Here is a 27418-nt window from a genome sequence, read left to right as displayed (position 1 = left end):
TAAATTGTTCCTTTTAAAAGTTTTGGATTCTCATAAATTCTATGTATAACTTTTGGACTAGTTTGATTTCTGTAATTTATTCTTACATACTTTTGATTTTTTAACCCTGTCTGCGCTCATTGCCTATGTAAAATTTAAAATTGTTTATAATCCAGGTACTTTTGATAACTATTGTATGCACATTGAACGACAAATTTATGTGACGTATATAATTTTTCTGACGTCAGATGTCAGTAACGGAATTTGATGAGACTGTTATTAAAGTGAGAGGGTTAGCGCTATAGAACCAGGTTTAATCCACCATTTTCTACATTTGAAAATGCCTGTACCAAGTCAGGAATATGACAGTTCTTGTCCATTCGTTTTTGATGCGTTTTGTTTTTTGATTTTGCCATTTGATTATGGACTTTCCAAATTGATTTTCCTAATTGATGTTCAGTATTTTTGTGATTTTACTTTTTGTACACTACTTTGTAATGTTTTTCATTGAAAACGTAGCATTGAGGTGTATTTTCCGGAATTTGCCGAGTTTCACCGGAATGCCATGTGATAACGTTACGGAAAGGCATGTGATAACACTCGAAGCATGTGATAAACTTTTCATATCAGCCCGCTAAGCACCAATTCGAAAAATATGGAATTTACGTTAATTTTATGTTATTATCATGCAGTAAAAATCAGATGTTATTTAGTCTAAGTATATGATAATCTGTTTAATCACATATTTTGTACTGATATGTACGTTTTTGCATGGCCAATAATAGCCTGAAGTCAAGGTTGGTTATCAGCCCTCAGGGCCGATATCGATATCAGCCCTCGAAATCCATATCAAGCACCCGAGTTTAACTTCCGGAAACTTGTCAATCAAAGACTATTTGTAAACAAAATGAACACAACGAAAAAAAATTGAGAAAGTTACGAATCTGCTGTAGAAGAAAAAAGTAGAAATCAACAGTGAAAATTACAAAAGTGTTCGTAAAATTTTGACGTCATGAAGAATTTAGAAACTATATAAAGCCACACTGGAATGAGTAGCGATATAGGATTCTTCTTAAGCATTTTTTTAGCATTTCAGTGTAATGTAACACTTTAAAGTTGTTTAATATTTGCAATTCTTAGAATTAATATATTTATTGTTAATTATTTCTGAAACTTATCACAAAACGTTGTTTACCTACTGTGAAACGAACTTTTTTAACTCACAGTGATACATTCTTTTTTTTTTTCGTTAAATATCTTTTTGATTTTTGAAGAAATATCAAACATAATTTGGTGTAAGCTATTTGTTTTCTCTTGATTAAAAATATGTGATAAATAGATTATTACATGTCATTTTTCATGTGGTCCATGGTATCAGCCCACGACCCATATCAAGCCCTCGGGCTAAAGCCCTCTGGCTTGATATGGGAGTCTAGGGGTGATACCAGGGCCATATGAAAAATGCCATGTAATAATCTATAATTCCAATCTTAGTGTCAGAGTGAGAATCAGTGGCGGATCCAGAAATTTTCATAAGTGGGGGCCTACTGGCTGCCTCAGAGTGTGCCCGATCTCGTCACGCTTCAGTGATTCGCTATATAAGCAATCATTTTTTTTCTCAAACGGAGGGGGGGCGGGGGAGGGGGACCCCTGAACCACCCCTACATCCGCCTCTGAGGATTTCAACATAAACCATAATGTTACTTAAAGTTAAAGACAGTCAACACTAAGAGTTATTCTTTTCTATATTTTGATAGCGCTTCGTCTGTGCATTAGCAATCGCAGTTCCGTGGTAATTTCAACAAATTGCAGATAAAAATATGCAAAATACTTTTTAAGAATTTCCTAACAAACTCACTGAATATATCCAAAAGTCTTAACAACTTGATTAAATATTAAGATAGATATCAGAAATATTGTAGGAAATAGTGTATAAAAAGACCACATACATTTGATAGACAGAATAAAACTGCACGCTATATGTCAATAAGCTGGTTTATGGTTATACATCATCAAGTTATATAAATAGAAATTGAAAGAAAGAAGCGAAAAAATTATCCCTCTGAGAGAAATACAGTCGTACTTTAAACCTTTCAGTAGACCAATTGTAAACTGTTGCACATGACTTATGAAATTATGATGGACAATAGTATGAAATCTTGGATTGAAATTATTTTGTGTAATCTATTTTTTATTTGTTTTGTTCACATTTTGTTGTCAATATAAAGAAATTTTATGCGACTGTCATACAGAGTGATATATAAACCAGTTTCAATCCACATTTGTCTCAAGAGTTCGGAACAAGACAGTTATTATACTTTCTTTTGATCTGTTTTATCTTTTGATTTGCCCATTTGATAAGAAATTGTCCGTTTTTAATTTTCCTCGGAGTTCTTTATTTTTTTTTTTATTATTTTCACTTTTTTATATTATACATTCATTACATTTTTCCAAACGACAATGCAACTGTATCATTGTTATCTACTAATTGACTAGACAGTACGGAGACATTGACTACAATACAACTTTACGGTTTGTCTATGTAATGCTGAATATTTGACACTTGCTTCTGTCTAATATTCATTAGCATCAAGAAAGATAATTATTCTTATGAAATGTTCTAATCACCAATTGATTAATCATTATAATCTTATATTCATGAATAATTCAAAAGGGGGGGGGGGGGGGTACTACTACTATGGGATGTTTAACTACTTGATAACCCATGAAGATCTTACCCAACAAGGGAAATTGATTGTTTACTTGAATCAACAGACACAGATGTCGTCAAAATAGTTTTAAAATGCACGATTTAAAGACAAAATGGAGTTGAATTAAGAAAATAAAATACCTTTGAAAATTTTGGAAAATAATTTTTTGATTTGATGGTCATTAAAATAGGTGTAAATTACATAAATTCTTTACATTTTTCATAGTCATAAAGTCTTAAATTTCTTTGGAGAATGAATTAATTGATAGATATTGAGTGGTTTCAAAATTGACGTGAATCCGGATGTCGGCAAATTCCTAATATTGATATATTATTGTACATCGAATTTTATTATTTGTGGAAGGCACCATTCCATTTAATAAATGTTTATTACTCTGTAACAGTTCGGTTATGAGAGTTTAACATCGTTTATAACTTATTAAAAGTATTTTGGAACCATATGGACATAAAAACATATGCATTAATATCAGATTTATTTTCGAAAGACAAAATGATCAAGCTGTTATTTTCGATTTTCGCTTTTACGTTTTGGTACAACTTTTTATTCGTTGAGTCTGCAAACGTTGATGGATTTATTACTGAGAAGGACAAAGGCATTTCTATTAATAATCCATCTACTAAAGTGGGATCCAAACTAGCATGTTCTGCTCTTTGTTTGAAAGACACTGACTGTTGCTTTGCTAATTATAGGGATGAAACAAAGGAATGCATTCTAGGAACATTGGACAAGTGCCATACAGCAACTAAAACAGCAATTGGCTGGTTGTTACTAAGAAAAGGTATGAAATAAAGAAAACTCATTAAAGTTAAAGGTTATATGTCATTTAATCTCTGATGGAGATATATGTAATAAGCCATTTTACCCCATCTTTTCAAACACCATACTCTTGTTTCGTCAAGAAAAAAAGGCATCGCTCATAACCTGAAAATACTAAATGAGCTGTAAAAAATATGGCTCATGTAATTCAATTCAGATCGGACACTAGTCAGTTCAGATGAAATAGAAAACATACTTCTCAAATACCAAAGTACCAGATATGAATTCTACGATTAATGGACAAGATTCATTTCAATCCATTCATCGATTACCCAAAACGCCTTCAAATAACAACTAGTAACCATGAAAAATGGATAAGGCACATCGATAACATTTTACATAGTGTACTAAAGTATATTGAAATATTACTAAAGCTCACACTTAAACTAAAAATTCAGATTGGAAACAAGTACATTAACGATCTTTTTTTAAAACGCGAGTGAAGTGTGGCTTAACTGTGGAGTTTGAAACACATACAAAATAGATTAAATTGAAACTTGTAACTGGCTTACAAATATTTACCAAAAAAATACTGTTTATGAAAAAAATGGATGGGAATCTCATTAAAACGCGTTTAGGGGAAAAGCCCCTAATTGTCTTTGTAAATTGATTCCACTGTCGATGCCAAGTACAACTACACGTTATACTTTAAGATATAAATACAGGAGATATCATGTCAACTTTTTGTAAACTTTAGATAAGTAGTGACATATTCATTCCAACAATTATTAGACAATGGAATAGATTGGACATTATTATCCGAGCGAAAAAAAGACACTATACTTGAAATTTTAAAACAAAATATAAATTAGTTTCTAGATTAGGTGATAAAACGGTGCTCTGTCACTATGCACTTGATCCAAGAAACCTCAATATTATCAATTTAAATGCAGCAGCATTCCTTAATATTTGATCTCTTTCAAATAAAATGGTATCCGATTCATCGTTTCGCTGTGTGTTTCCCCGCGAATATTTTAAGCATTTCGTTAAGTGCCCTTTATATGCAAATTCGCGTCAAATTCTTAAGAATAGTTTTAGTTTGTTACATGAGAACCTTGTGTTCCATCTAGATTTTATAATATCTGGTAGAATAAAAATGACAAAGGAGCAAAATGAAGTTGCAGCTTTGGTTATATGAAAGAAAAACGAAAGGTTCATTGTTTAAGCTTTCATGATTGTTTGCACCTATCTTAAGTCAGGAATCTTATGTTTAGTAATTGTCGTCTTATTATGTGATTCATAAGTGCTTCTCGTTTCTGATTTTTTATATAGATTAGCCCGTTGGTTTTCCCATTTGAATGGTTTTACACTAGTAATTTTGGGGCCCTTTATAGCTTGTTGTTTGGTGTGAGCCAAAGCTCCGTTTTGAAGTACGTACCTTGACCTATTATGCTTTACTTTTCTAAATTGTGACTTGGATGGAGAGTTGTGTCATTTGCACTAATACCATGTATTCCTATATCTATATAATGACGTGATCAATACAGAGAAACATTTGTATTTTTTTTCAATCGTATTCCTATCTTTCCTATTTTATACTGTTCCTTAATATGTCTCTTAATCTAAAGTTGTTCGGTTATTACTGTGTAATGATAAATTTGATAATTGCATGCGATGAAGTTCCGTTTGACTCATATTGTATCTTGGTGGATGACGATACAAGTTAGATTATTTTGTGTTTAGTCCATTTTGATTTTTTTTGTCAAATACAATCATTCTAAAAGACAAATGAGTCATCCTTTAAAGAAACATTATGTCATGCAATTAAGTAAGTAGCTTGTCATTAAAAGAAATCCCCTTCTCTTACATTGTGTCTTACTCATGTTATAATGCTTGTTTAGTTTAAAGAAACCACAAAAAATACAGCTTTCTTCAATAACTTTAAACACGCTTGTGTTCATTGAATGTAATGCTTGTTTAGTCTAAAATGTAAATACCGCGTGTTTTGTAGTCAAAACCACATTTTTGATAAACTTATAGCACAAACTAAATATCGATAAATATTTTATTGTATACCATATGACTGATTCCTAGACGTTGTGGTATTCATGAAATCAAATCTTTATTTCAGGTAAAGCATACAACAACAAAGTCTTTTTTTCCATCGCGGATGCCTTACCTTGGTTGGATGCACAAGTACGTAAATACTATAATAAAAGTGTATGCCTAGCCTATAGATATATGTACGCAACAGGCTATTGGGATAATAATAGGAATCTATCACCCAAATTATATATACATAAACAACAAAAATTTTACTTAACTGTTAAAATCATCCCAACAAGTATATATATAAATCTAACAAAAACGTCAACAAAAAACATAATTACAATTGATAGTAAATTAAACAAAGTCTCTCAAAAAACTATTTTAGATTTTTGTAGAAAGAAATCTGAAAAATTTACCTGCAGAGTAAGAATAATGCCTTTCTACACTTTGTTTTCCTTTTTTTTTAAACAAAATTTTATTAGCATATCTACATGTGTTGATAAATACTTAAACGTATACCAGTACCTAATCCCGGCCTTTTTAATATAACTAAAGACCATGATGGTTAATGGTGTTAAACATAGACTTTCATTAATCCTGATATAATTTATGTCTTCACCTGTTTACCAAAAAGCTAGATAACACGTGTTGTGTATTATATTGAATATTCCTACATTTAGCCACATATGGCCACATTTCATACGACTTTATAAAGCATCGTCATCAACAGTACATTAAAACTAGTTTATTTAGTCCTGGAAAAAATATACATCGATAACATTTATTTAAGTATTGAGTTCTAAAGAAGAGGGTGACAAAAAGAACAAAGTTGGAGAGAATTGAGGACTCAAAGTTTCAAATAGTTATGCTAAATACGGCTAATGTAATCTTTGTCTGGGATAAGAAAAACATAAGAATTTTGAAAAAATCATAATTTTGTAAACAGGAAATTTATAAAAAGGACCATATAATTGATATTCATGTCCACAACAAAGTGCTGAATACTTGGCAAGTGATACCTTCAGGGTCGACACACCCACCAGCAGTTGCATCGACGCAGTGGTGTGAATAGTAATAAAATGTAACAGATTATAATGTAATACGCCATATGCGCGTTTTGTCTACACATGCCTCATCAGTGATTATGTTTTTTCTTTAATTTTAGGCATACTGTAATCGTTTCGGAATGAGACTTGCCACTATTAGTAGCGCAAAAGAAAATGAGTTTCTGAACTATATTACTAGTCGTAAGTAGCTTGAACATGATATTTTTGAAAGGCTATTTTTTTTATGACAATAGTACTGTTTTATAGAATGCATTTGAATAAGAAGATACAAACTAAAGACTCAACCAATCAAAACGCTGACATAACCCAATACAAAAAGGTAAGTTCTTAACAGAACTATGATATTAAAATTAGAAACAATAAAAAACAAACAAAATATCATGCTTTTTATATGAGATAACAATTAAAATTCTTTACTTATTATTCCATAAAATGATAATTCAAGTTTCGTTTTATGAATTATGTTGCCATGTATTCGACGATAGTAATATTAATTGCAGGTATGACTGGAACATGGTTAGGAGGATCAGATTTGGTGAAAGAAAAGGACTGGAATTGGGATAAACCATCGAGAAAAATAACTTATTTTGATTGGGGACATAATAAATATTATAAAGAACCCGATGGTCTTTCGTCTGATTCGAGGGAAGCAGATTGTCTGATATATTCTCCTATATGGAGATGGTGTGACGAAAGATGTGGAATTCCTTACCCCTTCTTATGTGAAAGGTATTTTTCGTCAATTTGAAATGAACGCTATTACGCACAACGAACAGTAAGCTATAAAGGGACCCCAAAATTACTAGCCTAAAACCATTCAAACGAGAAAAACAACGGTCTAATCTATATAAAAACGAGAGACAAGAAACACGTATGAACTAAATAAACAAACAAACAACTACTGTACATCAGAATCCGGACAGGTGCGAACATTTTATAAACAATTTTTAAGAATTTCAAAATTTTGGCAATCTTTACAAAATCTGGTGCAAGAAAATTGGTACCGTTAATTTTATTACTACCACTGGGTCGATGCCTCTGCTGGTGGACTATTAGTCCCCGAGGGTATCACCAGCCCAGTAGCCAGTACTTCGGTACTGGCATGAAAATACGGATTTTTTGTGTTATTTAAATTTACTGTTACGAAATATTAGAAATTATTATAGATTAAGGAATGTATCTCCCTCATGCATAGCTCTGATTCCTTTCACGGATTTGGCTATACTTTTTGGACCTTTTGGATTATAGCTCTACATCATTTATATAAGCTTTGGGTTTCAAATATTTTGGCCACGAGCATCACTGAAGAGACATGTATTGTCGAAATGCGCATCTGGTGCAAGAAAATTGGTACCGTTAATTTTATTACTACCACTGGGTCGATGCCTCTGCTGGTGGACTATTAGTCCCCGAGGGTATCACCAGCCCAGTAGCCAGTACTTCGGTACTGGCATGAAAATACGGATTTTTTGTGTTATTTAAATTTACTGTTACGAAATATTATAAATTATTATAAATTAAGGAATGTATCTCCCTCATGCATAGCTCTGATTCCTTTCACGGATTTGGCTATACTTTTTGGACCTTTTGGATTATAGCTCTACATCATTTATATAAGCTTTGGGTTTCAAATATTTTGGCCACGAGCATCACTGAAGAGACATGTATTGTCGAAATGCGCATCTGGTGCAAGAAAATTGGTACCGTTAATTTTATTACTACCACTGGGTCGATGCCTCTGCTGGTGGACTATTAGTCCCCGAGGGTATCACCAGCCCAGTAGCCAGTACTTCGGTACTGGCATGAAAATACGGATTTTTTGTGTTATTTAAATTTACTGTTACGAAATATTAGAAATTATTATAAATTAAGGAATGTATCTCCCTCATGCATAGCTCTGATTCCTTTCACGGATTTGGCTATACTTTTTGGACCTTTTGGATTATAGCTCTACATCATTTATATAAGCTTTGGGTTTCAAATATTTTGGCCACGAGCATCACTGAAGAGACATGTATTGTCGAAATGCGCATCTGGTGCAAGAAAATTGGTACCGTTAATTTTATTACTACCACTGGGTTGATGCCTCTGCTGGTGGACTATTAGTCCCCGAGGGTATCACCAGCCCAGTATCCAGTACTTCGGTACTGGCATGAAAATACGGATTTTTTTGTGTTATTTAAATTTACTGTTACGAAATATTAGAAATTATTATAAATTAAGGAATGTATCTCCCTCATGCATAGCTCTGATTCCTTTCACGGATTTGGCTATACTTTTTGGACCTTTTGGATTATAGCTCTACATCATTTATATAAGCTTTGGGTTTCAAATATTTTGGCCACGAGCATCACTGAAGAGACATGTATTGTCGAAATGCGCATCTGGTGCAAGAAAATTGGTACCGTTATTTTTTTTACAAAAATCTACTACTCTAAAACTACTCAGACAAATTGAACAAAACTTGGCCAATATTAATATTGGGGTATTCAGTTTAAAATATGTTTCCGACGACCCCGCCCGCGAACCAAGACGGCCGACATGGCTTAGGGTAGTACATAGGGTTAAACTGCAGTTTTTGTCACATATCTCAAAAACCAAGGCATTTAGAGCAAATCTGACATGAAGGCAAATTGTTTATCTGCCCTGAAAATTTCAGACCAATCAGGCAACCCGTTGTTTGGTTGCTGCCCCTGAATTTTCAACTTTTGGTTAGTATCTTCAATATAATTATAGATGGAGATAAATTGTAAACAGCAATAATGTACAGCAAAGTAAGAACTACAAATAAGTCAACATGACAAATTGGTCAATTGACCCCTTAAAGAGTTATCGCTCTTTATAGTCAATATTTATCAACTTTATTAAATTTTCTAAATTTTTGTTAATTTTTACAAAATATTTTCTTCTGTAACTACTGGGCCAAGTTCATTATAGATAGAGATGATTGAAAGCAGCAATAATGTTCAATATAAAAAGATCTACAAACACATTACCAACACCAAAACACAATTTTAATCCATCGGTGGCCTTTGTTTAATATGCTCATAAACCAAGGCGAACGACATAGGCTATTTCGAGCTCCTAGTTTCATTAACGTTCAACACGAACAAATTTTAGATGTTAATATTTGGAATACAGTCGTGTTGAGTGTATATGTGATTATCCATAAGACCTCGAGATCATACGATCACAAGGAAAAATCGATAACTAACTAAGAGTTAAGATATAGAAGGAAAAAAACACACATGAAAAGATGGGATACTGTGAAAAACATATACACAGTATTTGTGAAAATGGTTGAGATTCCTATTGTTTTTTGGACCTGTTTGACTGTCGTTTATTTTTCCTCTTTCATATTCTTGTACGTCAATTGATGCCTGTGGTTACATTTTTCTCTCTTTTTCGATATGATGATACGTTTTAAAGTCATTTTGACAAAGCGAAGTGTTCTGATGCAAAATTTGTATTAGATAAGTTGCACGCTAATTTATAGTAAATTTGTATTATAATCTTTTGCAGGATTGTTCGTATTGATAACAGAACCTGGCCCGTTGAATTAAATTGAAGAAGAGATCAACCTCAATACCCGACAGTTATATACTAGTTCTTTTAGATAGTTTTTATTGTACTGTTTAACTTTGGTTTTAATGATTAAAGGAGAATTACAAATGAGTAAGACGAAAAATAAAGTATGATTTTGCTTTCTTTGAAACATTGATAATAGCAAAATACTTAAAAAATGATTCGTTAATAGAAGCATCAATATTTTTTGGTATATTAAGAAAGCTCGCTTGTTATGTCTTGAAATTTTGGTTCAATTTTCGGAATCCTCTAGTTTTATCCATTTGAATGCATTAACACATTTTGTCCATTGACTCTCATTTTTCTTTTTATAATTATTTTACATGTATAATGATAAGCTGTTGGTAAAAAGTCTTATACATTTTAATTATTATTTAATAGTTTTTGAGGACTTAAACTTTTCAATTATTAAGCTATGAAAAGTCAAGATAGAATAATTCCTTGCCAAAATTTCAATGGGTAATATCTCGAAAACAAGCACGCTTACCTATACATTTTTTGCTTTATTGATTCCTTCATTAATACCCTATCAATATATGCTAGTATTTAGAACAGATAATTATTCTGAAACTGAGAAGCCAGCTCCCTTAAAACCATACACATCATAAGTATACTTGTTTCGCTAGTGTTCAACATGTCAAGTAATTGATTCAATTGCAAAATAAAATGAAGTTTTAGCTGTAAGCACAATAATAGTGAAATGATGCACTTGAACCTACATATCTGATATGCTTCATTCAAGAAATCTAACAGAAAGAAGAATTCATACGTTGGATGTGTTTTAAAAGAAATTGCGTTGTTTAAGTATAGTATTATATTAATTCATTGAAAATATCAAGTTTAAAATATGTATGACAGACACGCGTATCATTTACACGAGTTTCGATAAAATAAAAACAGTTGGATGGCAAATCAAAAAGAAGATAAAAAGGTATAACATTGAAAATTAAAAAAATATTTTTTTCAAATTTTTTAACCAACTTGTTAACATACATTTGGCAAACAAATCCTCACAATGAAATAATTTCTTCAGAAAAAAAATCAGTTAGATAATTTTGCCATCTGGTTATTGGCTCTAACAAAACAGTTAAACCCCGCCATATTTTTTACGTACCAGTCGTTAGACAAGAGCATATAGTTCAGCGGTTGTAGTTTGTAGATCAGATTTGTTTTCGTTCATTGTTTTGTACATAAATCAGTACGATGACATTAACTCTAATCTTCTAAGTCATCTGGTGGAGTCTACAGGGTTTCCGCTGGCGGTCGCCATTTTCGCAATTTGCGAAAAAATAATTATTGTGGCGATTAAATTCCGTCATTGGCGAAAGAATTTGGCGAAAGAAATATATATAACGATTTATTTTCAGCCATCTTGTTTATTTACTTTTTTCGGGTTTCTCTTACTTTACCATGTTTACCGATCAGACAATACTCGGAATTCACCTTGAACTCGTTAAGATTTTGACAGAAAATAATCAGCTGATTGCATTTATAGCTATCGACATCAAAGGACTAATTAATAAAGGTGTTGATTGTATGATATGACAAAATGATATGGTTAAATGGCTTCTTTCGCATGTCATAAAAGGGATTTATTTACCGCTTTGCGACGCACGTGTTTGAAGCAAAGTTTACGCTTCCTCTCCTTCTTTAGAAAAGAAAATTGTTGTTATGACGAAAAATGTTCAAAAGCTAGAAAGGTCTCTGATTTAAAACTTTATCATTTAACTTTCATATAGATCATTGAGTGGGTACTGCAAAGTCGTTTCAGTAACACACGTGTTTCAAGCATATAGTTTTACTTATTTACGATGGTCTAGAAAAGAAAACTGTCATTATGAAGAAATCTATTCAAGTGGTTGTCATGAGAGTAACCCTTTAATGTAATGACTACACCTTACACGAGGGATCAATTCCAAGTGATAAGATTCTTCGTTTTGTTGTAAAAATCACTTCTTATTTAGCGGAAAAAGGGGGGGGAATAAAATTTTATTAGAAAAATATATTTGGCGAAAAAAATAATAAAGTGGCGAAAAATATATTGTTTTGGCGAAAGAGGTGGCGAAAAAAATAATTGATCCAGGGAAAACCCTGGGTGGAGAGTTTGTGTTACTTAGTATTTACTTTTCTGGGTTTTTTTTGTGCACTATTTTCTGTTTTTTTTTCTTTTTCAGCCATGGCGCCGTCAGTTTATTCACGATTTATGAGTTTAAATGTCTTACTGGTAACTTTTCCCTCTCTCTTGACAATCAAACTTCAGCTACGTTTCTTTTGTGATATATAAGAGGAGATATGACATAACATGTTATAAAGGGCTCAACATATCATACAAATAAACTCATCAGAGATACTAAATTTTGTATATACGCCAGACGCGCGTTTCGTCTTCAAAAGACTCATCAATTCAAAAAGTTAAAAAGGCCAAATTAAGTACGAAGTTGAAGAGCATTGAGGACCAAAATTCCTAACAGTTTTGCCAAATTCAGCTAAGGTAATCTATGCCTGAGGTAGAAAAGCCTTAGTATTTCAAAAAATTCTAAGTTTTGTAAACACTTAATTTATAAATATAACAATTTCAATGATAATTCATGTCAACACAAAGCTGACTACTGGGCTTGTGATACTCTCGGGGAAATAAATCTCCACCAGCAGTGGCATCGACCCAGTGGTTGAAGCCAATTGCCTGATATATGTACAAAAACCTAATGAATAAAACCAAGTATAATATACAGGAAACCAAGGCGTGCTCGAGACTTGTGACGGATACTTTATATAAGGGGTTTAGGCATATTTTCCGGCGTGTAACTCTCCCTTTACCTTGGACTGTACTGTAAGAGCAAAGCAATGCAACAAACTAATATATAATTATAAATCCAAGATTATTTTTCAATCAGAACACATCCAATAAATTCAGTGTACTCAGATGATCTCGTTTCTATTCATCTCGCATTGTCGTTTTTTGTTGTTGCACTTCAGTGTTTCTGTTGTTTCGTCAGCACTTTTTGTGCTGACATGAATTGTCATTGATATGGTTATATTTTTAAATTTACTGTTTACAAATTTTTAAATTTTTTGAAATACTCAGGCTTTTCTGCATAAGGCATAGATTAGCTTAGCTGTATTTGGCATAACTTTTAGGAATTTTGGTTCTCAATGCTCTTCAACTTCGTACTTTATTTGAAAACATTTAAAACATTTTTGGATTCGAGCGTCACTGATGAGTCTTTAGTAGACGAAACGCGCGTCTGGCGTATATACTAAATTTAGTCCTGGTATCTATGATGAGTTTATTCGTTGTTTTCCTCTTATAGTTGATGTGTTTCCCTCGGTTTTATTATTTAACACGGATTTGATTTCTCTCATCTGATTTATAACTTTTGTACAGCGGTATACTTTTGCCATATATATAAGATAAATGTTGCGTAAATTCGATCTATAAGGTTATGGCTGTATATTTAAAATTCTTGATTATTTTACAAAAACAAATATTATCAAGTAAGATATTGTTCAATCCATTAATTAAATAAAATTATTACGGATCTTGGTTAATAAATCTTGTAAAATATGATTCATAACAAAACACGAAAAATGCTGCTCAATTTGTGTCCCTAGCATCTACGGCATGTCGTTACAATATATTTACGGCATGTCGTTACAGTATATTTATGGCATGCCGTTACAGTATATTTACGAAGCTTAGATAGATGCTGTAAAGGATGAGATTAACAGTTATCTTACATCACAGTTCCAGAGAGGATTTTTAACATATTAACCTTTTTCATTAGAATAAATGCATGTGCGCAAAAGAAATACACTTTCGATCAGATGTTTTTAATGGGGCAGATAATAGAATGCTTTAACTGTTGTTTGCTGTAATTGTTTCAAGGATGCGTAGTACCATTTTTTTTCTCTTGTCTTTTTACAAATTTTTATTGCTAGGAAACTACAGAAACATCATATGTAGACTATTTTCTACCCGGATCAAATAACAGATAACGGGTCTGAAGTATTTTGAGTGCAGTTCGACAGGTTACCTACTCTGACATTAATGGCACCAAATTAACGTTGACCATGCTGGCCTTTAATTTCAATCAAAATGGCATAAGCGGTTTGATTAGTTGACAAGGTATAAAATAACAATCAAAATACCAGTCAAAAGAACTGAGGATTGCATTTTGTTATTATTAATAACTACAGGTGATGTATCCCAGATGAAATCTTTGATACTGTTTTGGCATACTTGTATTGGTTTCACCTCCTTTGGGAATACACACACGATTCTCGAAATGTTTTTAGTTAAAGTTTCTGAATTGTTTTGATTTTAATTGATAGCTTTACAAAGAATTTGCTGTATATCTTCTGACCTTTTCCAGACTTTAAGGTGTACATTGTAGTTTATGGAGGTAACATATAGATAAAATAAAGTCGAAGGGTTTGCGCCTTCCAACGTATTTAACACCTCCACATTCTGTAGTAGACTGTCACAATTCGGGAATCTGTTATTAAGTAGTTTTCGTTTGTTGTTGTCAAGCATATTTGATTTTTGTCCATTACTTCATAAATAAATTTCCCGTTTATATTTTTGCCATTTCAAGGCCTTTTGTTACTTAATATACCGGATGGGCTTGTGAACTATAGCAGTTAATTCGATTGTCATTTGGTCTTTTTCACAACATCTTCTTCATTTTTAGTTAGTTTCATTTTAATATGTAGCATATAAAAGTTGAAAAGTCACTCGGTTTTGTTTATATTTGATTACTTAATATTTTTTAAAAATATTTTTCTTTTTTTAAGAAAAAAATATTAAAATCGGATAAAAGGAGAAGCTGAAAAGAGTTTGATATATGTGCAAGTCTTTTCAGACTGAATAATTAAATGAATTTTCAAAACCGCAAAGAGAGTAACTATGCACAGTGTTATTGAATTACTCCATATTCATAGTTGTAAAAATAACGGAATTTGATGAGCCTGTCGTAAAAGTGAGAGGTTTAGCGCTATAAAACCAGGTTCAATCCACCAGTTTCTACATTTGAAAATGCCTGTACCAAATCAGGAATATGACAGTTGTTATACATTCGTTTGATGTGTTTTGTCATTTGATTTTGGCATGTGATTTTTTTTTTACTTTACTTCTGCCAGATTGATAACAAAATTAAGAATTGAAATGTGAAAGGTGTTAAAAGACAACAACCCAACCAAAGAGCAGACAACTGACAGAAGGCCACCAATGATGTCTACCTTCTTGTTATTTTTACCGATCATCTTATATATAATGAAGATTACTCAAAGGTAGACATGATCTTGTATTGTTATGAAGTTTATCTTGCTCAGCATTTTCAATCTTTTCAAGCATAATTAAGAAAGTTAATTTACAAAACTGTTGCTAACTTTTCAAAACAGCGTTCGTATTGATTTGTTTATTGTCAATATAAAAACATATTAAACTGTTGTATTCTCTTTTGCTGACAAATATGATAGAAATAATTCACATCGGATGTATTGGATTTATCGTCCGCCGTCCATTAGTTTTTCAACTACAATCCCCTTTCCTTTCATGAATTTGACCTACCGAATTAGACTATTTACCGGATTTGTAATCAAATAAGCAACATGACGGGTCCCGCTGTGGAGCAGGATCTGTTTACCCTTCCGGAGCACCTGATATCACCCCTAGTTTTTGGTGGGGTTCGTGTTGTTTATTCTTTAGTTTTCTATGTTGTGTCATGTGTACTATTGTTTTTCTGTTTGTCTTTTTCATTTTTAGCCATGGTGTTGTCAGTTTGTTTTAAATTTATGAGTTTGACTGTCCCTTTGGTATTTTTCGTCCCTCTTTCACTTTTTGAACTTTTATTACATAAGAATACATTAAACTGTTATGTTTCTTCATTGTTAAGGCATATGATAAAAAGAATATAATATGTCATTTATCATATAAGATGTATCAACAGCCCTCGTTCAATATAAGCCCTGGTGCTTTCGGCTCTTGTGCTGATATTGAACATTGGGCTGATAAAATATCTGATATAAAACATGCCGTGTGATAATCTAATAATATTATTATAGTTTTAAAGTATATTGAAATATAAAGATTATCTTTACAAATATTAAAAAAAAATGCGAAACGTTTCGTGAATGAAGTAATTGTATTGATAGAATTTTTTGGTAATATTCAAACAGCAAATCATCTTGTACATTTTTCCCGCCCGATAAATTGACACTATTTGATGCTGACTTTACTAGATTGAATACATGTATTTGAACATGTCACGCATAGTTCTAAAGTACATAGCAATTATTTTCTATAATCAACCTTTTGCTTTCGGGAATGTATTTTAGGAACTATACAAAGCCATGACACGACACTTATCTTTTTATAATTAGATTTGCAATATTTATCATAGAATTTCAAATTGAGTGCATAGTAATTTGTACTGCATTAATGCAACTGTTATATCAATCAACCGTTTGTAACAAATTATTTTCATCATTAAAAATATCCCAAAGGAAAAACATATTTATTGAGCTGATTCCACCTCTTGCAAACAAAAAAGAACAGTTAAACTTGAACAGCGGTCGTCTTAAAACAATCTGTTTAGTTTGAAGTTATACGAAGGACAAAATGAAAACAGAATTACTTTTTTTTACTTTTTTGGTTTTGAGTAATTTCATTTTAGTGTGCACCTCGAATACAGGTGATATAATCATTGAGAGGAACTCCGCAATTCTAGCTAAAGGTGTGGCTACTATAGTGCGATCTGAGTTAGCATGCGCGTTTCTTTGTTTAAATGACAAGGATTGCTGTTTTGCTAATTATAGGGATTCAACAAAGGAATGTAAAGTTGGAATGAGCATGTGTCATGCAAAAACTATGAGAGAAATCGGCTGGACATTTTTAAGAAGAGGTAGGATTCAAAATATAACAAACACATTCATTTCAAAGAAAGATAAATTTCATTTGACATATAAGAAATTGCTTTAATATTTGTTCGGTCTAAGAAGAAATAAATAAAAAGATGGTTCCCGCTTATCAAACACGGGTAGCGTTTTACGTAATAGTGTGCACCACATATTTTTTTTCTCGAATAGACTCAAAAAAAATATTAAATTTTTAATTAAATTTTTAGGAGTAAAAACTGACAACACGTTGATGACATTACAGGCACATACCAAATTATGTATATGAGCTGATAGACAAAAACTTAAAGCAAACCAGAAGACAATCAAAATAACGATATCATTACATATCCGTTGTAAAACTAAGGAAAATATACCGAAGTCTTTTAATAAAAAAACAATCGACAGCCGTATAAAAATCGTTAATACTCAAAACTGATTGAATGATAGCCATTTCCAGTAAGACGATAATTATTCGTGTTAGTTTCAGAAATGATGTAACGTAAATCAAGACGTTTTTCGACATGTTAGTAAGACTATGAAAACCGCGTCGGATGCACAACATTTATAATTTTTAAGTACTAGCACTTGGTCGACACGTCCACATGAACTGATCGACTGTAAGATGCCGAGGTTAGTCACCTTAGAATTCAGTGCTACTGTACTGATGGATTTTTAACATATATTTCTTACATCTTCCACTGGAAAACTAAGTAATCATTTAGAATCAAAGGTTCCAACTCCCTCATGAAACATTCGCGTAAGACGGATTTGGCTTGTTTTCTCCGTCCCATTTTTACACTCAGTTATTAACAAGTTTCGAGAAGATTACACTATGGGATTAAAATTTTTGAACTTGTTTCTCTCTGTTAGTTAAATGGAACGTTATTTTCATTTCACACACTTTCATATCCGTTCGATTTAGTGAAATTAATAAACACGCACAATAAACAAATTCAATTTGTTTCCTGTACCGATTTTGTCAGATTTTTGATTTTTTGATTTTTGATTTTTTTTTAACATAATTTCTGTATAAATAAAATAACATTATAAGTATTTCCGTACTTCAGGTAATGCTTACAAGAACAAGGTTTTTTTCTACTTCGGGAATGCAGTGCCTTGGCTTGATGCGCAAGTAAGTTAGAAGAATAGAATTATTCGACTACTTATAACATGTACAAACTGTACATATAATTTCGGTGATTCAAGTTTGTCAATACAGATGTCAGTCATAGCATTAAATTGACCTATTTTTAAGCAATAACCTTAACGTTAGAACTATCTTGTTTTATTGTTAGTTAGCTTTATACTTTATGAAATTGCTTTCTATAAATAGTATGTTCATTATATATTTGAAAATAAGGATTTTGAAGGGTATCAATTTATTAATTCTTTTTTTTTAAGAATGCATTTGTTTTGAATTCGAAAAAAACCTACTTCTTGCTTAACGACTGGAAGAAGAAATTATTCTTTTTTACAAATGTAACCGGTAACATGCAACTTTAAAACGTTGTGTTTTTCAATGGAAGTCTTGATACTACAACCATTGCAATGTATTTTCTATTTTAGGGATATTGTGGCAATTTTGGGATGAGACTTGCTACTGTCAGTAATTCAGATGAAAACGACTTCTTGAAATCTCTCACTACTCGTAAGTTATTTTTTTTTTATAGATTTAAAAAAAAAATCGATATAAGAATTTATTTAAAAGTGATAGAACAAAACTACCTAACTACAAATGGCAAAATCAAAAAAACATCAAATGCAAATATAACAATTCTCAAATTCTGAAGTTGGTACATGCATTTTTCTTATGCAGAACAAGGTGGATTAAACTTGGTTTAATAGCTAGCAAAACCTCCCACTTGTATGAAAGTCATTTACACCGAATGAGTTGGGAATGTTTATCCCATATACAGGAAAAATTGGTAACATGATACTAATGTAGGGAGAATTTCAAAATTAAAATCGTCTTGCTTGTCACAGATTCTGGTCTTCAGTTGATCGCTTATGTCGAATTCGAGGTATAAGTCTAAAAAACATTCAGAGGAAGCTGTGTCTCATATTTTTTTCATTTTAAGTTCTGGAGGATATATTAAGAAAAGCTTGGATTTTTAATGAACAGAATATCATCGATATACTAGTATCCAAAGTGAAAATCTATGATATGGCTTCTTTGATCATCTTGTTTCTAAGAAGTGTCTTAGGGAACTCCGACATATATAAAGAAAGAAGAGGTTGTCAAGTACAGCGCACAATTTGTTCCCATAGGAATGTTAATAATTTGTTTAAAAACCTCTGATCAATATATTATACATGTTGCTTGTATGATGAAGCGAACATAAAAGCAGTCTAATCCTATAATCATTTCAAACAGAATTAAAATATACTGTGTAATTTGTAGCTTATAATTTATTTTGGAAAATATTTAAAACAAGCTTTTCAGTGATTGTGAGTATAATTCGTTACCATAGTTATGGTTGTTATTAGAACAAATATTTTTCATATTAATGCCAGTATAAAAGATGCTTTAATGCATAATATGTACTTTTATCATATATTTAGTACAAAATACAGCTATTTTGTATATCTAATAAAGGTTCTTTTTTCCAGTCTGTATCACCTACCCTGTATCGCATACCCCGTATCGCATGGCTTAACCCGTATCGCATACCCCGTATCGCATGGTAAAACCCGTATCGCATACCTTTTTTTTTTTTTTTTTTTTTTTTTAAACTAAAGTCAGTTTTTAGGGGTTTTTTTTGCTTAAGATTTTTTTTTCTAAAAATAGGTAATTTTTTGGAATGACGTCATTGTTTGGTATGTTACGTCACGTACATCAAGTTTTCATATTGTATGTGACGTCACGAACATCAAGTTTTTACAACATATTTTTTGGCACACTCAATGCAACTATAAAAAATACAAAACACTTAAATTTATACAATTATAAACAAAATCTTTTCAAAACAACAGATTGTAAGGTAACAAAGGTGCTTCGTATAAAGCAGTTATTTTAAAGCTTTGAAACAAGACAAAAGCAGAACTGAAGGTAACCCAGTGCTATGGATCAGAAAACAGTTCATATACTATAATACTCTTCTGTTGAAATATATGATAAAGCGTATAATACATGGCAAAATCCGTATCACATGCCGTATCACCCTCGACCAATATCATCCCTCGGGCCTAAAGGCCCTCGGGCTGATATTGATGTCTCGGGATGATACGACACATGATACGGATTTTGCCATGTATTATTCTCTATGTATCTTGTTTGAAACTTTAAGAAACATCAACTAGCATTTTTTGAGAGACAAGTATCGATTTAAGATTTTGTTCTGTATTGAATGTAATCTGGGCTTTGAAACAATGCGTATTTAAACAAGTCACGAAAAAAAACCCACATGTACACTGCATGCTATCTCTTTTCTAATGCACGATATTAAAAAACGTTCAGATAGGTTGAACACAGAAAGTATTAGCAGTTCATTGGCAATCTCTCTAACCCCTTTGATAGAAATATTTAGGAGAAATATTAATGCCACAATGAAGATTTACTTTATATGCTTATTTGGTTACATTATACTCTAGTTTTGTTGACCATTTCTATATTGCCAAAGATATAAAATCTTCTCTTTTTTATTTCAGAGAGTTCGGGAGTATGGTTGGGAGGTTCAGATTTGTTGAAAGAGGGTTATTGGAAATGGGACAAACCAACACGATCGATAACCTATTATGACTGGGGATTTTATAATGGGATTCCTCAGCCAAATGGATTATTTAACCAAAACTGTTTAACATATGGCATAAGCGATCCGTTAGAAACTGAATATACATGGGATGACCAAAATTGTTTAGATTCGTATCCATACTTATGTGAAAGGTAAAGATTGAAAATAATTGAAATAGTTAAAACTAATAACTAACTTATATATCTATATGGAGTTATTTCCTTTTATAATGGCAGGTAATTCATCCGACGAAAATACCATATGCAACTATTACAGTCATAATAACGTTCGATAACTCTGCATGTGACTGGTTCAATTAGGATTTTTTTCTACTGGTTACCTGGTGAATTAAGTAAAGAAAATTGAAAAATATATTTAGTTCACCTCGGTTTATATCCATTCGATGTCTTCTTTTATGAATATAAAATAATATTGCAAAAAATGTCATATCTAATTGGACAACACTAACCGGCATAGGTATTGTCAAAACATGCATCTACATAGGTATTGTCAAAACTTACATCGTGATTAGGTGCCATGTTTGTTTTCTTTGATCACGTTGATGTTATGACTTAATTAATATCTCCTTAATTTAGCTTTGTCTAAGGCTATTCTTATAGTTACAATAACGTGTCATATTTAATTGCAATATAAACAGTGAAAAGAAATTGAATCATGTGCATTAACAAAATAAGTGTCGAACATCCTCTACGTTTGAAAATTATTTGTTCGCCATTTTTCAAAATTTTATAAAAATAACAACAGCATGTTTAAGCTTGATAAAAAGGAACTAATTTTTGATTATATACTGCTTTAAGGTAAGACAATGATTGAAAACGCGAGCACCCAACAGTTATTTAATTTTCATTGTAAAAATCGTACAAATTACATTTTTACCATGTCGCCCCACGCTGTCAATTTGGTCGCCATCTTGAAAAATAATAGTAGATTTTCTGAAAATAGCTTATTTTCAAATCAATTTGGAAGGGACATAATAGAAAATTAAACTATTCTATATACGGTATTTCAAATATTTATGAATATAATAATAAGCACAAAGACCCACAATTATTCCATCTGTTTTGTTTAAATCGCAATTTAAGGTTAAAGACGACAGAAAATCCAATATTTATCGTAGTTGTATGATTTAACAGTGTGAACTATCGAGGCAACAAGACAAATTTTCAAAAGCATTTGGAAGGGAGAAGATCAAAAATTAAACTATTCCAAAAGGAATATTTATATTTCTAAATATACGAGGAATTACTACAAAGACCCACACTTTTAGTATCATGAACTTTAAGTAATGTATTTCATCGATTCCAGAAAGTCCCTATGCATTTCTTTACAATTTACTTGGGCTTGATACGGGTGATGTGTGACGTCACAAAAGTCACGTGATGACTGCTATAGTTGGATAGGTAGACGATGCCAAGTTTCAATGAAATGTTCTTAATGGCATTAAAAAAGGAGAGATAATTATTTTTCCTAAAATGCAAACTATTTTTTGTAATACATTTATCCCATTTGATGTTTATTGTGTGTTGTTGCCAATTTGGGTTTAAAATAACAATCTTCCGTTTTCCGTTAGTCTTTAAAATGAATAATCAAACACACACTTTTTTCCGTTTATTGACTAAATATCACACGCTTTAAAAACAACTAACTGTTACACTTCTATAACTTTTGAAACAAACAAATTTGTTTAAAGTTTTATTTTCGTATCGCTTCTATTAAGGTAAAGGTGTAAAATTCAATTAGGTAGACATTTTTAAAATACTTTTAAAACAATTAAAAAGTTATCACCATTATGCGTAGGATTAATAAATATAAAAGTAAAAGAATAAAATGTTGGTGATTAACTAGAAATAGTTTTTTAATCTACATTCGAATAAATGTCAATTTTTCGAATAACATGTGTATTTCGATTTTCTATTTTCGTGAACATCTTTCGATTCGAGATATTTCACAATTAGATATAATTTGCTTTCCAAATATTAAAACCCCTAACATTTCTATTACCTTAGGGTTCACATACACGTTTAACTTTGGGAGATGTATAAAAGTATATCTGGATTCTAAATTTTAAAGCAATTGTTTCTGGACAAGAAACAGAATGAATTGCGTGTGTAAAATAAGTTTTGAAACAACATTAAAAAAAAAGGATCCCTTTCAACACATTATCGTTTTTTATGGACAGTGAACTTTTTGTAACTTTCATTTCTTAATTATGAAGTTTTTTCTAAGCTCAAAATTGAGCCATCGGGCGTGGTTATTGCAAGTGAAATTAATAGTTCACTTAAATTTCATTGGTAAAAGGAGATGCAACTTCTTGCATATATTTTCCAAAGATGATATTTTTTAACGTTATATAACGTGAGAGAATGCTTGTTTTGATATAGTTTAAAACACCTCGGGATGTCAAGAATGCCCACATATGTATATTCGTAATTTAAACTAATTATTCATCAATGTGTATAGTGTAATTATAAATAATTCGTTTATAGTTTTTTTCATTTCTTTTGTCCATTTTTTTTTTAAGAAGTTCTCATTTTCAAAACACACGTTTTTATACATCAGTTATCAGTAACATAATTACCACGTAGGAAAAGCTTCAGAAGTTCCGAGGATCAATAGCTAACAAGACCGTTAGAGGAAAATAAAACATTCAAAGAACAGTAATAAAAAAAAGCGTTGTTGCTTTTTTTTTTTTTTTATTTTGTTGTTGTTGGGTTGGGTTTTTTTTTGCAGTTTGAGTATTAATTTTGTTTCATAGACGTATACCCAATACCCTTTTTCTGTTATACAAAAGTAAAAACATCCTAATAGTATATTCGTCAGTGCGATGAGTTTATATTCGAATCTCCTGGTCAATTCATGTGCTTGAAGTTGTGGTGGTTTACCGATTCACCGAATACATCTGAAAGATTGAACACTCTTTATTTTTCAGACCATTCATGTGAATTTAAGATCGGAATGACCGTATTAGACCAAATGCGTTTACTAGTTATAGCTCAGAATGATTTTTTATCATGCTTTATCATACTTTAAAGGTGACATTGATATCGTTCAAAGCTTATTACAATCATTTATAACCTTTATATTTTCGTTTGTTTAGATGCATACGTTTTGGTTTTTATATCTTTTCAAAGGCCCTGCTAACTCAAGGATAATGTTCTTTTTATCTTTTGTAGGATTGTACGCGTTGATAGTGAAAACTGGCCAATTGAATGAATAGAGACAAAAAATGTTAACCTGTACATAAGAAGTGCGGATGTAAATAGAAAATTTTAAAATTGTTAAAATTCATAAAACTAAGCTGAATAACTAATACATCTGTGACATTAAATGATAATATTTGTTACGTTTTGTTCATTATCATGGAGATTTGAGTATGGTTGCCCTAATGTTTTATGAGGAACTTGTAAAAGGAAGAATGGTTCAGGATGTACTTAGATGAGATTTAATAAATCAAGAATTTAAAATTGATACTATGAGCATAAAGAACATTAGTTAAGGATCAAAATAAGCTAAAGTATTGATAGGTCATGAAACTCCTTTTCGAAACATTTGATTTTTTCAATATGGCGGGGAAAGGCTTACGCGGATTTTACCTAATAATTTCATTAGTATTGTATGGGTCTCATATCAAGAATCTGCTTACATGACCTTTCATGAGCTATTAAGACTAATACGAAAAGATAAATGGGCAAAATAGGTTACCTTGTATTGTCTGGAAAAACACTGTGAAGTCTGAACATCTAACACAATTTCCAAAACCTTATCTAAGTACATCCTTATGCACTACTGCATATCATGTTATGAATGTTCAAGAGACAGGTAGAATAAAGTTTGTTGTTATTTTGTACTTTAAGTTTTGTAAAATGTTATTTTGCCAGAAAAGTCTATTTGATGAAGATGCATGTGGCCTATACAATGTTACAACGTCATTCTATTGGTTGAATGGTCAACCATATCTTGTCCCTTTTAAAGTGCAGAAAATCTGTTGTCAATATTAAACTTTTAACATGTCGACCTATTAAATCATTACACATATTGTGGAGAATGTAGAGAAAAACCTCAACCTTATCAAAGATGAGTAAAAAAAACCTTCTCAAAGAAGAACATATTCATGCGTCACGCTCGTGTATGTACACACTAAACTTCATTCGAGAGTGTACTTAAATGAGCAATACAGTTGGTTCCACATATGGAGCAGAATCTGCTTACCCTGCCGGAGCACCTGGGATCACTCCTAGCTTTTGGTGGGGTCCGTGTTAATTAACCTTTAGTTTCCTTTTTTGTGTCTTGTATACTATAGTTTGTCGATTTGTTTTCTTTATTACCCAGAAAGTTGTCAGTTTTTTTCGATTTTTGTGTTTGTTATTCTGGTATATTTTCGCCTCTCTTCCAAAAAGACAAAAAGAGTTATAAAGAACAGCTGAAATCAACACTTCACAGACACCATCACAAATAAATTGACCAGCACGATTCTTTATTGCCTCATTAACAACATATGTTTGCAATCTTGCAGCTTTAGCTACTAAAATAGACATAAACCGAACATTTTAACGAATATATCCCACTCTCAATAATTACATTTACATTGAGAATGTACATGATGGGCAATGATTTCATAAACGGATTTGCATATCTTTTATTAGCTGGTCTCGCTTCATTCAGATTTTGTTTATAACCTGATTTTGTCATTTCTTAAGGGACCCCTTGTTTTGAATTTTCCTTTGAGTTTGGTGATATTGTTATTCTCCTTTTTTATGTGGCCTTGATGTTGTAATTTTTGTTTGAATTTTTAGTATGTTTTTGATATTTTCTCTTTTCATGAATTGACCGTTTATGAATTTGAATATTTATATACGAAAACTGAGTTTGCAATTGTCTCGAGCAAAATTAACTGCAGATGTTAGGTTTTTTTTGTGTATTTATCTCTTCCATGCATCCGGTACTTATATATCTTTTAATTTCAAGTTTTTGGTTTCAGGCGTTCTAGAATCCCTAAAAGTTATTTTGACGCTTCGATTTATAACATGTTATTTTAGTTCTGTTACAGCGATATCTCAATACAACTCCTTATGGACTATTTTTCTTTAAAGGCATCATCAACTTGTGGACAGGTGAAATAGGATTAAAATACGCTAAGTTATCAAGTTTAAATTACCTAAGTACTTCATTAAATCTTATTTTCTTAAAATGACTACAGATTATTTAATTAATAAATATGTTTGAAATTTAAAATTTTAAATGAAAATGAAAAAAGTATAAATTGTCAAAATCCTTCAGGCAGAAATGAACTTATGTGACTATTTTTTTAATGTCCTTTTTTGCTAAACAGATATCAGTACTTATACACTCTTTGCTGTCAAATTTTTTATTTTGATCTTCCCTGAAAAATGTCAATTCAAAAGATTGCTCCGAACGCCTAAAATTCTAAAGTGTTATATTATTATATTCTTTGATTATGATATGTTTAAATTCCATTCCGAGAATTTTGCTGGCACAGCTTTGGTGGGATCATTTTGTAAGTACGGTTTTCTTTTGTTTTGTTTGTTTATGATTTTTTATAATGAATGTGTATGGTCTTTAGTAAATTTTTACTTCTTTTCAACTATCGAATACTCATTTTTTATTCTACGCTTTTTGTAGTTTATGGGTCCCAATTGAGACATTCATTAAATTAGTAACGATTTTGTACTGTTATGGTATTACAATTGAAACCTAGGTCATATGTTTAGCTCTATAACTTTTTCTAATCAGTTGTGAGTTCTTCTTCTAAGGATCGTTCATGTGGATGATTAAAACTTGACGTTTGTATTCAACCATGGAACATATTCAACCCGACCTGAATTATTAAAGATGTTATATTATTTCATAACTTACTCTGTGTCTGTGAAATGAATTTGAATCTCGGAAATTGAAAATAAGTTAAATAATTAAAAGAACTACATTATGGTAGCAATAATTCTGTACTTATTTTCTTTGTTACATTTAATTGTTTTTATAAAGATTAAGATGATAAGACAATGTTAACCCTTATTTTTGACATGTTTCCTATTGTGTCTGTTTCTTTAGTTCAAAAACTATGTCTTTAAAAAAGAGAATCGAAAAAAAACCAAAAGGACATTCAAATTCATAAACTGACAGCGCCATGGCTAAAGCAGAAAAAGACAAACAGACAAACGATAGGACACAAAACACAGCAGAGAAAACTAAGGACTATAAGCAAAGCAAAAAACAATTGTCGATCTCAGTTGCTCCAAAAGAATAAGCAGATCCTGCTCTAAATTTAGCACCCATCGTATTGTTCATAACTATAGGATAGTTCGTGTTTGTTGTCTACTTCCAAGGGTATTATATTTACTTGTCAAACAACCACTTCGCAGATTCAACCTGTTATTTTTTGTCTAAAAAATTGAAAATAAACGATAGATAAAAATAGAACATTCAAAACTCATAATTCGGGTAAAACTGGCAATATAAGATAAACGCAAAGAGGGGAAAAGCTACACAAGTTAACAAAACACTACATAGAAATTTAATTATAAATAACATGAATGTAGTTATAAAAATACATGAACTTTCTAAAACAGGTTTTATAAGAATATCC

The 27418-nt window shown here is 31.4% G+C and overlaps 1 protein-coding gene across 1 annotated transcript in view; it reads left to right on the top strand.

The window, feature by feature from the left end:
* Window positions 1–24624, top strand: part of LOC134706145 (C-type mannose receptor 2-like) — a 42261-nt gene extending 17637 nt beyond the window's left edge. Inside the window, exons 4-10 of the mRNA XM_063564852.1 lie at window positions 6682–6763; window positions 7084–7312; window positions 16985–17070; window positions 18133–18197; window positions 18632–18713; window positions 20714–20948; window positions 23991–24624. Of these exons, the coding sequence (XP_063420922.1) occupies window positions 6682–6763; window positions 7084–7312; window positions 16985–17070; window positions 18133–18197; window positions 18632–18713; window positions 20714–20948; window positions 23991–24030 (819 nt within the window). The 3' untranslated portion in view covers window positions 24031–24624. The remainder of the gene's footprint in view (window positions 1–6681; window positions 6764–7083; window positions 7313–16984; window positions 17071–18132; window positions 18198–18631; window positions 18714–20713; window positions 20949–23990) is intronic.
* Window positions 24625–27418: the final 2794 nt, after the last annotated feature.

This window comes from Mytilus trossulus, chromosome 2, assembly GCF_036588685.1.
Source record: "Mytilus trossulus isolate FHL-02 chromosome 2, PNRI_Mtr1.1.1.hap1, whole genome shotgun sequence".
Taxonomy (NCBI): Eukaryota; Metazoa; Mollusca; class Bivalvia; order Mytilida; family Mytilidae; genus Mytilus; species Mytilus trossulus.
The sequence above is the reverse complement of the archived record's forward strand: the minus strand, read 5'-3'. Positions and strand labels throughout refer to the sequence as shown.